The sequence below is a fragment of the Glycine soja genome, chromosome 11, assembly GCF_004193775.1.
Source record: "Glycine soja cultivar W05 chromosome 11, ASM419377v2, whole genome shotgun sequence".
Lineage (NCBI taxonomy): Eukaryota > Viridiplantae > Streptophyta > Magnoliopsida > Fabales > Fabaceae > Glycine > Glycine soja.
This window is the reverse complement of record NC_041012.1, coordinates 51,722,651-51,736,060: the sequence shown is the minus strand read 5'-3', so window position 1 is coordinate 51,736,060 and position 13,410 is coordinate 51,722,651. Positions and strand designations below refer to the sequence as shown.

At 30.5% G+C, this 13,410-nt stretch overlaps 1 protein-coding gene and 1 long non-coding RNA gene across 2 annotated transcripts; one reads left to right on the top strand and one right to left on the bottom strand.

Moving 5' to 3' along the window:
- LOC114373776 (PRA1 family protein F3-like) lies at positions 1–992 on the bottom strand. Its single transcript, XM_028331315.1, has one exon. The coding sequence runs from the start codon at positions 780–782 to the stop codon at positions 228–230; it is 555 nt and encodes a 184-aa protein (XP_028187116.1). The 5' UTR covers positions 783–992; the 3' UTR covers positions 1–227.
- Positions 993–6,746: 5,754 nt separating this feature from the next.
- Positions 6,747–8,134, top strand: LOC114373674. Its single transcript, XR_003658452.1, has 3 exons — positions 6,747–6,923; positions 7,054–7,611; positions 7,912–8,134. It is a non-coding gene; the product is annotated as an uncharacterized LOC114373674 (long non-coding RNA).
- The last annotated feature ends 5,276 nt before the right edge of the window (positions 8,135–13,410 follow it).

Below are 13,410 nucleotides of genomic sequence, written 5' to 3'. Positions count from 1 at the left end.
GACAAAAAAAGATGATAAAATCTCTGATATAATAACTAAATTAAATTAACAAAGCGTAAGAAAATGAATTTCACTTCACCAAGCATCTCTCTTCACAGACACGAAATGCAAATTTCCCCTCCGAAAAAGGGCAAAAACATATAAACCGAAAGAAACCAAACTGAACCTAAAATTATTTACTAAATTGACCAAATAACAAATTCATAGAAAGAAAGAGAAGATTGGGATCAAGAGAGAGGAGCACCGGGAGGAGAGAATCCAGTGGCCTCTTCTTCGTCCAAGAACAAATCATCGGTTTTCCTCAACGCCGCGTGCGCCACTATCAACACCGCTCCGATGAGCAGCGCCACCAGGATGTTGCCGATGGCGCCGGTGAGAAGCAGCAGCACGACGGTCAGCACCGCCATAACGATAAGCACGACGCGGTCGCTGATTAGTCTTCCGAAGATGATTAGCGGTTCGTCGCGGAGGAAGTAGAGGAAGAGCCACGCCGCCATGAGCACGACGAACACGATCAGCGAGATTGGATGCCATAGAAGACTCAGGAACAGCACGATGAGCACGACGATCGCGTAGTTCATCTGGAAGTAGGAGATGTTCTCCCTCACACGCGCGACGGCGTCTCCGACCCCGGCGGGGAGACCGAAGGATCGGAAATTGAACATGAGCTTCCATGGACGGCGGGTTCCGAGGCCCTCCTTGACGCGCTGCTTGGCGCGTGAGATGAAGTCGAGGTTGGTCGAAGGCGAGGAGGAGGTTGGAATTGTGCCGTAGTTGGTCATCGTTGTCGCGGAACGAAGGAAGGGTTGAGTTCAAGTTGAGAGAGAGAGAAAAAAAAGAAACACTCACTCGCTAAATCAATTATTAATAGGACGATAATTTATTTTTTTAATTATAACGTGCCTGAGGGTTTGTCTTCCTTCTTGGGACACCTTCTCATACCATATGCAAATTTTGGATATTGGTTTTCCAATTTAGTTCAGAAAGAGAACAGATTCATGTGTAGATGAGTCTCCACACCCATCTAGGCATCTTCATACACTAACCTTATCTACAAACAAGTCTTCTAAAAGTTTAGTCATACACATTTTTTATGTAGTATTTTACAATTCATTATATTATTACCTAATATTAATGTTTTTCTATTACTTAATATTAGTGTTTTTTTATTAGTATGCTTTAGTATATAGAGAAATTTTTGTAAAAGATATATATACAGTGAGAGAAATTAAATGTAATTTTCCTTTATATCAATAACATATATCTTATATTATCATTAAATACTTTACACATTATTTCACTTATGACATTTTTTTTATTGATTCATTATCAATTTTTGTACTTTAATATTTTTGTTTTATATCATTTGTTGAATGTAAGAATAAAGATATGTATTAAGTTTACAATCATTCATATACTCTACTTAATTATTTGGGTCAAATTTTCTCGATTTTTATTTTATTATTGATCATAATGACTAAAAAAGAACAAAATATATAATAATAATTACATTCAACTTTACATAAATCATATTAATATTAAGAAGAAAAAATCACAATTCTATATCATACTTGTGTTCAATCTTGATAGTAATATTTCCTGTACAACTTTATAAGTAAGCAAATGATCAAATCCAAAACCTTATAATTTTAAAAATATGTTCATATCATATAAACAAATTATATTCAATCTTTATAAAATCTTACCTACATATTTTTATCTTTACTTTAATATTAAGTTATAAAAGTATATTCTTAAATAAATTTATAAGTCAGATTTTTATATAGGTCAAACCTAACATTTAAAAAAAGATTTTCATAGATAAATAAATCATGATCAAATCATATATTTTTAAACTAAAGTTAAGTTAAGACCTAACAAAATCTCTCTTAATCCAACCAATTTCTACCCTTATTTGTAAGACTTGATTTTTAGGGCCCCCTTGAAAATACAAATTATTTAAGATCTTATTGAATAAGTTTTTATCATGTCAAGGCCTATGTTATAAGTGCTTAAAATTCTAACAAGTTGTGTTGCATTTGAATATACTGTTGAATAGTGCTTACACAATTTATAGCGTTGGGATGTATATCGTTGCATAAACACGTATAAAAATTTGTTTCATTTTACATTTTTTTTAAGAAAATAAGAATCTAAATATGATTAAAAAACATTATATACCACAAGTCAAATTGTGTTGTTAAAGTACGTGGGTGGTTGTGTTACTTGTGTAGATGGGCACGGGTATAGGTCTGATTGCATGGGCAACTTTGCCTTTTTCTATTGGGAAGCACATGTACTGGATTAGAATGTTTACAAATTGATTATCAAATGACGGCAATCTTCATTGATCTTATTTATAACTCCCGTTAAAGTTGTTCAACCACGCAATCCAAAAAAAAAATATAAACACGAATCACTCATAATTTTTTCAAAAAAAGAAAATAGTATATCACTCCAATTTTAATACTGTACAGTATTTATTTTTTAAATCACAAAGAATAAAAGATTCCATTTCTTTGTAAGAAAAGAGATGAAATGAAAGGGCGGAGGAAATTATGATGTGGTAGCATTCTTTAAAATTATTACTTGAACTAAACAGCTGGATATATATTATATTTCTATTTATATTTCTATCTTTCATTTTTGTGATATTTATATTGCTACTAATGAAACGCGTCGATACATTTGCTATTTGACTTCTGACATGCATGTTTAATTTTGTAATTGATACAATATTTATATTAATTTTATGAAGGCAAGGGAAAAAACGGTATTGTTCTGGGATATTTAAATTGGATTATTGATTATTGTTATTGATTTCTTCTTATCTTTCTTGGTCAATTGGATTATTGATTTCATGTACCACGCCAACGAAGCTGTTCGTGTAGTTTTTACACATAATTTAAAATGTGTTGAATTGAGTGGATAAAAATAAAGAAAAAAATATTTAAATTAATATAAAATATAAAAAGTGTGAAACTTTTTTATTTATTTCTTTTATTTGTTCTTTCTACCAAATACAGGCTTAGAGAACAGAGATTGTAGAAAATGCCCATCCATAAAGGTGACAACTGACACGCATAGTGCTGATTCTGCAATGCCGTAAGGGAGGAAATTGATTGCTCGGTGGCACAGTGGGGACGAGAGATTATTACACACTTATTAGTAATATACACGTTCCAGTTTAAGTGTTAAAAACTCAATCTAATTAAACAATTTCCCTTTTAATCGCAGCAAGACTATTCCTTGTAATATTCAAATTGGTCAGTTATACTTCTTTTTTTGACAAAAAATTTTTTTGGTCAGTTATACTTGAGAAATATACGACAGTGCAACATATCAAGGAGTTTAACCACTTTGTTTTTTTTTTTTAACAAAAAAGAGTTTAATCACTCAATGCTAATATATGATATAATGTAATAATTTGATGAATTTAACTAAAATAGATATTGACTTCACTTGGTTATAAATCAGTATTATATTAATAAAAGTTATAATTTTTAATGTTTTTTTTTAAATTGTGATTAAAATATATTTTGATTAATTAATAATATATTTAAAATTATTTATGGAAATTTATATTTAATGTATAAGTTGAAGGATCCGACATTGAAAAGACCCTGGTGGTTGTGTGTATCATGTGTGGATGATAGCACATTGAAGGTTGTAGTTGTAGGGATGGCAAATATAAAAAGGCAAATGGTGGGTCTAGGCCAGCAAGGCCACGTGTCCTCAATGCCATTTCGATAGAAAGGGGAGGAATCGATCAAATGCAATTATAAAACCCTTTTTTTTCTCTTTCAATATTTTGTTTCCAGTTCCACCATCAACGTTCAGCTATCAATAATATTATGACCTCTATCATCTAACCTTTTCCCCCTTCACTTTGCTCTCTAGTGTCCCAATACTCTCTGATAAAACTTTTACAAGTTTCTTTGGGTTAAAAGGAGACTCGAAAAATCGTGAGTTTAATTTTTTATTAAAAAATTAATAATTAATAATTAATATTTGTTGATAAAAAATAAAAATAAAATTGTTTAATTAAACATTATTTATGAATTAAAAGTTAAATTAGTTAAAGGTTTGGTATCAAAATTTCAATTCAAATTTAAGAGATGTTAAATTAAAAACGTCTAACAAAATTAATCGCAGAATAAGTCAGTCAATAAAATAACATAAAATTTTCGTATAATTAGGTATTCTGTTTCATATTATATTTCACATTTTTGGTATTTTTAATTTTTATTATGAGAGTATTAATTATATTTTCAACAATGCTCTCATTTTTCGATATTTCACCTGCATATTTCTACTCAATGTATTTCTTTATTGCTGTTCAAACTCTGAAGTAATATTCAAACACACGCACATATCATATGAAAAATAAAATCAAATTTCTTAATTTGTGGCTCAAGCTTTAAACTAAAAGTTATTCAATCACACACACCAACACAAAGAAGTGGAGGAAGGGAGTTCGATTCCATTTTATAAAAAGAAGGCATATGAATTATGAATACACTCTAATCACCACTCACCAGATCCCGTATGACACGAGTGTATAATATACTGGAATAACTTAATTTGATTTAGTACGCAATTTTATAATTGAAACTTTTTTAATGGATTGAACAATAAAAGGTCATGTGATTACAGAAGGGAAGAAAAGTGTGTTTGCAGAAGAATAACACTTAAATGTAGAAAGAGAAAAATCAATTCGATGTATTGAAATGCAAAAATTTCTACGGAAAATAATCACTTTGATGTATTTTTTCACGTAATTTGTATAAAAAAAAACTTATTTTATTCGTTTTTAGATAATCGTCATTTTCTAAATTAAGTAAATTTTAATTAGTACTTTTAAATTTTATTGCAATAGATAATATCTAAATTTGGTAAAAAAAAATATTTATCTATAATGCATTTATAAAATACGAGGAAGTTTAAGAAATAAAAAATTGTATAATGTGTGAAAAATGACAGATAATAAGGGTTAGTTTTTCATTTGTTCTAGAAAAAATAACTAATAATCAGCAAACAATTCCATGAAATATACTATTAAAAAATAAATTTAAGTGTAATAATATATTAATAAAACACAATTAAGTTTGTGTAAATTTTAGAAATAGAAAGAATTTTGTATAATAAATGAAAAATGTGTATAACTGTATAAGGGATGTTGTGTTGGTTTTTTTTTTAATCTTTTAACTTTAATTGTCTGTTTTATATTTTTACTAAATAAAATGAAATAAAATTGTCAAGCAAGAGAATCATATAATCGAATGAATTGTATATACTTTTTTTTGAAGCTAAAAGTATTTAATAATTATTTGTAATTCTTATTAAAATCTTAAATAATAATTATTTTGTGTTGTAACTATTGAGGATCGAAATGCCCTGCTTTCACCTTTGTTCCTTGTACTCCTCCTTCTGTTTCTTTGCTTGTAGAAGCTTACTTAATTGATTTGTGAAAGTAATTCCCTAACTACATGATGAATATGGTATAGTAGCCATACCTTAACATAGCTTTCAGACATCGAAGGTCAATGCTTAAAGGAACCGTTTATGTTATTCAAGCTTCAAGGATTTATGCTTCTTTCTTCTGTATGCATGTAGGTATGTGGCTTTCCTTTAATTTGGAGTTATTTTGTTCTTTTCTATTCATTATTTGAAGTATTACTTATTGATTATATATTTTAAATTAATATTTAGTTAATAATTTTTTTAGCATGAATAAACTTTTATTTAATTTTAGTCCCTATGGAAGAGCAAACCATTTTTTTAAAGTTGAAGGGCATCTCTGCAAATTACATTGTACATATACAAGTTGGTCTAACGTAGTTATGTTTTTTTAAAAGGAAATATAATTTTTTGTTTTCACAATAACCGCACCGAAAATACAACCTATGATTTCATATATATTATTTCATTCCTCATCACTAAGTCAACTCTAATTAGTATAGGTGTAAGTTTCTTTTTTGGTTAAGTGTAAGCCAATAATTTTGATAATTCAATAATGTATTAAATTATGATTATATAAACTTTGACTATTATGATATAGTTTGCTTTCTAACTTTTATTATTAATCAAAGTTAGAAAGCAAACTATATCATAATAATCAAAGTTTATATAATCAGAATTTAATACATCAACGTTTATTATTAATGTGGGTTTGTGATATTATTTATGTGGCTTTTGTGATATTTAGAAGTTATTTTATATTCTAACTAATTTAAATTTAGTAAAAATCAATCTATATGAAAGAAGAAGAAAAATCTCCCAACATCTATTTCTAATTTTCACAAGATTCAATTTTAAAATTATACTAAAATAGAATAAAGTTCTTCTGCTCTTGTCACTTCATATGGATTAACAGCTTTGTTACGTGGTCAAATTTACAACAACGAATGTATTCATGCACTTTTATTAACATAGACTAACGAGAATATACGAAATACTAGACCAATATTTTGAATTGGTCTCACAGCCACTGACGCCGAAAAATTGTGATTTGAGTTTAAGAAACTTGAGCTTGAAGCGAAAACTTGTATTTTGGGATAGAATAGACGTGACGGTTGGTTGTGACTATACGCCTAATTATGCATAATTCCACAAGTTTTCCCAAACTGCCTTCCAACAGTTCAATTGCATTTTAAGGTTCCCTTTGCTTCTTCGTCTTCAACACCAAACTTTACAACCTTTATATATGAAATGTGTCTTTGTTAACAGTTGTAACTTGACCTCCATTCCCTCATAAGTCAAAACACACTTACTACATTTTTCTTTTTAATCTTCAATTTCCTCCTTCTTGTGAATATTGGATGGCTAAATCAATGGAGGAAAAACCTAAGCTCCTCTTCCATGGAACAATTCAAGCTACCATCTTCAATGCCACACCTTACTCACCTTCGTTTCCCTTCAATGTAAGCTTCACATAACTATAATATGCTATCTACATATTTACATATTTTAAGTTAGCTATTAATATTATGTGACATTTTTCATTATTCTGTATACTCATAGTTTGTTTGTATCAATTTCTATTCTTTTCAGTGTGTATGTACAAATGGAAAGCCTGCTTATGTGACCATCAACATAGATAACAAGAAGGTGGCGAAAACGACTCAAGAACGTGAATGTTTGTGGAACCAAACCTTTCAGATTCAGTGTGCTCATCCAGAAGACTCAACAATCACAATTACACTGAAATCATCATGCTCCATTTTGGGGAGATTTCACATGCAGGCCAAGCGGTAGAAGGAAGATAGTTTGATCAATGGTTTCTTCCCTCTCCTTATGGAAAATGGAAAACCAATTCCACAGCTAAAATTAAGATTCATGTTATGGTTCAAGCCAGCAGATATGGAACCAAGCTGGACAAAGCTACTAAGCAATGGGAAATTTCAAGAGCTGAGGGATGCTACATTCCCACAAAGGTCTAATTGCCAGGTTAAACTCTATCATGATGCTCACCATTCCTCTACTTTCCACCCTCCTTTTGATCTATGTGGAGCACCAAGAAAGCTGTGGGAAGATGTCTATAAAGCCATTGAGGGTGCAAAATATTTGGTTTTTATTGCAGGCTGGTCTTTCAATCTCTAGATGGTTCTGGTACGTAAATATGATCTCATTTCAATTTCTGTATGAATAAACTTCTAAATAAACACTCATAGGAAAAGAAAACAAGAAGGTAAAATGAATTATGCTTCTTTCATAAGTTAACTTATGCATAAGCTAATTTATGAAAGTTTTCTCATTTAACTTTTCTAAAAGCTGATTTTAACTTATGCATAAACTAATTTAAGAGAAGCTTAATCCATTTCACCTTCTTATTTGATCCTCCTACATGTGTTCATGGATATAGACCAAGTTGATATACATTTATGAGAAGCTAATGTCCCCCTTGTGCAGGTTAGAGATCCTCAAACAGAAATCCCACATGCTAGGGAGATAAAGCTAGGTGAGCTATTGAAGAAGAAGGCAGAGGAAGGAGTGGCTGTGAGGGTTAACAAAATTGTAAAGAATATTTAATCTATATATACAAAAAAATTTAACAAATTATTCGTTCTATCTAGAAATAAATAATATATGTAGAGTACCAACAAGTTGTTGATCCAAGTGATATTAGACTCGATCTTTTTTAATAAGATTTCAAGTTTAAGTTTTGTGGATGAAAAAAATGTGATTGAGAGGAGAAAATCCCACTAGAAGTGGTCAGGTTTATCCAGGAAGATTAATTATCCACAGAATCAGTTAATACTTTATACCAATAACATGATTATAAAAAAAAATATCTTTATTATGTAAATATTTTTTCATTTTTTTTAATAAATATGTTTTTTTACCATCATTTAATTATAAATTATTATACATGATATTTTTTCTTTTTTTTTCCTATATGAAAAATGAAAAATGTGTATTTAAGTCTTAGAATGTCAGGTTTATGTTGTATTTTATTTTCATTTATGCTTAACTTCTCATTTATGACACTTTTGAGTTAAACTTATATTTTAAAATTTTACACTTTTTTTTCAAACAATTGTATGATAAATATATACTATTGGTGTAAAATGTTTTTCCAGTATCATCCAATATAGTTTTATCAATTAGGTATATAGCATGCTTATTTTTTTTAAAAAAAAACATATCTAAAATAAAAGATAATAATACTTTTAATTTTATACTTTTTAATTCTACTACTATTATTATTATTATTATGTTTGCTCGAAAATGCGTTGCAACTCTTGTGAGTTGTGTGAATTGAGATTTTTCATTCCGTCTGTTTTGTAATAATTTTCTCGCAAGCCTAACGGGCGCCAATAGCATTGATCTCGCTGAATTCGATTGTTCATTATTTTATTTTATTTAGGCTAATTGGTTGAGAAGCTTTAATTTTCAGCTTAGCTCTAGACAGGATATGGTTGGTCTCTTCTTTCTTCGATTTCAGTTACTGTTTTCTCTATTATTGTGGAGTTCATGACTCCTCATCGTGTTCTCGCAGTTACTGTTCATGAAGCTCAGTAGTTCAACCATTGATAATGACCGAATACACACGGTAACATGCTATCCTGCTTTTGTGCGTGCTTAATTTCTTCATCTGCTTTGATGCGTGAGTCTTGTTATTTAAATATCAGAAAATTAGCTTGTGGAAGTAATGCAAAATATCATCTACGTCTTCATTTAACTGAGTTTTGTGATCGTCAAATCAATATAAACCGCCACAACTGGCCAACCGCAATGTGATTTGTTTTCTCCTGGACTCTGTGAACCAGGCCAGTGTTTGATATTCACTTTATCACTTAATCTGAAAAAACATAGTTGCTTTGCGTTGCCTATTATTCATTCAAATTTAAATACTAAGCAATGATAACTATGCTATAATTTGCTGATAAGTCCGCCACACATTTATGCATTAAGCATTAAATGGAATTACATATGAACTCAGTTGTTTACTAAAGCAATTTCGGGAGAATATCTTGTTTCGATTTCATCACATTATGAACCAATGTAGCGTTATAGCACTGGCATTTCTCAATTGGTAAAACTAATTCATGTAAACAATTTAGTAGTAGGTTATCAGTGACAGCCAAGTGATCAGTTCATGCGAACTGAATTGCCTCTGATGTATCAAGATACTTCAATATATTCAAAGTTTTGCCTGTGCTTGTCTTTGGCTTTTCAGTTTAGACTGGCTTTGAATCTCAACAGTGACACTGACACCCTTTAAGTAATGTCTCCAGCATCTGAACTCAGGTTCATCTTTACAGCATCCTGGATTTTCTTCTCTATTAAATAATTCATGACAAAGGAACTGCAAGTTCATAATAATTGAACTCTCAGTTACATTAAAAGCTAATGATAAGTGATGCTTTGTCTTCACCTCCCCTCTCGTTTTAAAAATTATAGTAACCTTCGTCATTGAAAAGTAATACTTTTGCTGCACAATACTGTGTATCATAAACATACATCCATACATACATAGAAGGAAAGGAGGTAACCACAATTTCTTCAAACTAAAGGGAAGTCATGTTTATTTTAAAAAATGAAATTGATTTTTATATTACCTCTATGAACCCCCTATTTCTGGCAAGTTCTTCTACTCGTAGAATACCCGGATGGCAGCTGTAAAGTGAACCATCTAAAAGGCATTGGTGAGCATATGCTGGTGTTGATGAGCTAACAGACCATATCAGACATTTTACTTTAGGTGGTGGAGAAGTAACTTCTACTTGTTGTACTTGTACTGGCCAGAGAATCTCCTGTGCTTTGAAAAACTAGTTGAAAGAACCAAAAATAAAATAAAAATATCACTCAAATATCTCAGGTCGCAAAAGCTTCAAAAATGGCATCAATATATTGTATACTATATAGGTGAAATTATACCTTTCCATAAAAATTACTTAGATGCACTGTTGGTTGGTTGAACATCTCAATACAACTCCTCACTGCAACGTCCAAACCAGGGCAACCTCCAACCCGTAGTTTCAGTGTGACAGTAGGCTTTACTTGAGATGTCATACCATGGAAAGATGGAATAACACAACCTTCCTAATTGAGCTGTTCAAGTTTTGGGGCATCAACCTCAACATCCAGTGGTTTTTCAAAACCCTTGTTTGACAAGGACATAGTTCTAAGATTAGAACACGCTATGTCTATCCTAGCACATGAGTTGAAGCACGGGTGCAAACTCTCCAAAAGGGCATATTCAAAAACAAATTTTGATCCATAGTTACCAGACCATGTGATGCAATGAGAAACATACACTTTAACTGACCCATCTAACTGTAAGATGAGGGTATGAAGATTTGGGGCTTCAATCTTAAGCTTGTCCTCAAGTTTTTGTTCAACTTCAACATAACTAAGCATGGGAAGGTTGCAAATTTTAAGGGACCCCATGTTACCAATTTCTTTGAGTACAAGTTTCTCAAGCAAGGGGGAGTAAGATAGTATCTTCTATAACTACTTGCATCAACCATCAACAAAACTAGCTCTTTAAGACAATTAAATTGTGTATGATCACTAGGAAATAATAGTTCTCCCCGGATAGAGCAACCCTGAATATCCAGTGTGAGAAAGGATTTCGCAGAAACAATATCCTGAGGCAGGTAGTATGTTGTCTTTGAAAAACGAAGTCAGAGATGCTTGACACAATTTTTCAGAACCAAACTGATCCAACCATTGATATGATTTTAGAGAGGTAAAGCATACGCTTGATGTCAAAAGGACGTCTTTCCCGGACTAAGTGTAAGTTCAATACGAAGCTGTGAAATGTGAATGATTGGTTTCTCATCTGGTGATCGTATAGAGGACAAAGAATCATCAACCAAAGGCAAAAAGTTTTTAAGATTCTGAGTACTTTCGTTAAAGGAAAAGTGCAACATGGAGAATGAATTCCATATGTTAGTTAAGCCAATACTTGGAGACAGTGCTCATGCGGGCAGCATCAGCAGTTGGTAAGAAGAGAAGGATTTGCTGCAAAATGGGGTCAGGCAACTGAGTTATCATATCAATATCAGCAGTATCTGCCTCCTTTTGCTCTCTCGTATTTTCTGATCAGAAGAAAGGGGTTTGGTTCTTAATCAGCAAACAGGCAAATAAGCTCAGCTCACGGTATAATAAGAGAAAAAAGATTATATGTTTTAAAAAAATTTATACCTCAACCAATCACAATCTAACCAGTACCATAAGTTTATTGATTTTATGATAATTATTTTAAAAATTATATTAATGATGATTGAACAATTGGATAAAAATTTACACTTTTCGTGCACATGACCATTAAAGTCATAATAATCCATTTGCAAAAAAGGGAAAGAGGACTCTCGATGGTTCCTTCAGTACTGATTATTATTTAATTTATAGTAACCTGCTATCCATGGCTTTGGAAGTGTTTGTGAAACTGAAAGCGGATTCCAGCATTCAGGCAGTCGTGATTCAGAAGCCCTTGAAGTAAAGAAGGTTAATAAGTCAAAGCTTTTTTTTTTTTTGCTGAATGAAGTCAAAGCTTTCACTTCATAACACACATTAACAGTAAAGTTTATTTAAACAAAATAAATAAGATCACAAGAAACTCAGTAAATTTAAATAAATCCTCTTAAATGTTTCCTTAATTAAATAGATTGGTTTTAAATCTTTAGACAAGTTTTTTAAGCTTGACAATAATATGATATAATTTTAATATTCTTATAATTTAAGCATATAATTAATCTATATATTTTTATTTTATTTTTGGTGTTATTTAATAATTATATTATTCTATCATTGTGTTTAAAGATTTAGGTCTATAAGTAAAATTAGTATTTTAATCGTTGTTTTTTTTTTCTTTCTATTTAATCTTTTAACATACGTTTTCATATCAGAATTGTTTTTATATTATAACGGTGTTAAATCTCATTATTGGTTCATTGATATTTCACCAACAATTAGTATCCCATTGGAAATTTAATTACCTCATTTTTTTTATTATTATTATCGTAAAGAAGGTTATATCATTAGAGGAAGAGAATAAAGGGAGAGATGAGTAATACTCAAATTAGAATTCTCAACTTGAAATCTTTCAACACTCTTGTTTAGACATTTTCAACACACATTCTCTCTTTTCTCGGCAAGTGTGTTTTACCACTACTGCCGCAGAAATTTATCGCAATCATCTCAAACTATCCCTTTTATATTTGGTTGTATACTTCATTTTTAATCAACTATTTGATTTAATTTTAAAATGTCACAATTTAAATTATTAATTATAAATTTAAAAATATTTATTTACTATAAATTTTAACTATAATATATATAATTTGTATATTTAAAATATTACTTATTATAGTTTTTAATTATTTATGAGTAATTATTTATCCTATACAATGTACAAACTGAAATACTGATTTCCTTTTATTACAATTAGGTTATACAAGAAAATGATAACTCAGCAATTACATTTAGGCGGAATTCTAATTATGGCAAGCTACATGCACGAGATGGTCTAAGATCAAGCACTCCCTATTCACGCTTATATATGTTGTTGGGTGCAGGGGCGTGGTCTTAGTGTTGCTTACTCTCATCAGTTACTGCAAGTCTTTAACAATTTTAACTTGTAAATAAAATTTAACTCATGTTACTTTTCATTTTCTTATCTGTAAATGCTTATGCAAAAAATTATTTCTTAGTCTTCTATACAAAATGTTTGTTCCCATTCAATCCCTTTATTAGATTCCCCTTCGTGTTTGTCTGTTAATGCCTACTTTGCTTAAAAATAATGAATGACTAGCTTTAAAAAATAAAGCAAATACTAAGTCGTAATATTTAGGACTAAAAAGTAGGCAAAAACTATTCGAAACTAATGAAAGACTAGCACAATAACTACATAAGAATGGATAAAGGAATTTACAAAGACTAAATGAGGTACCCAATGGA

Bases quoted from the DNA above. Each gene is read 5' to 3' on its own strand.
- LOC114373776 (XM_028331315.1), bottom strand. From the start codon at position 782: ATGACCAACTACGGCACAATTCCAACCTCCTCCTCGCCTTCGACCAAC.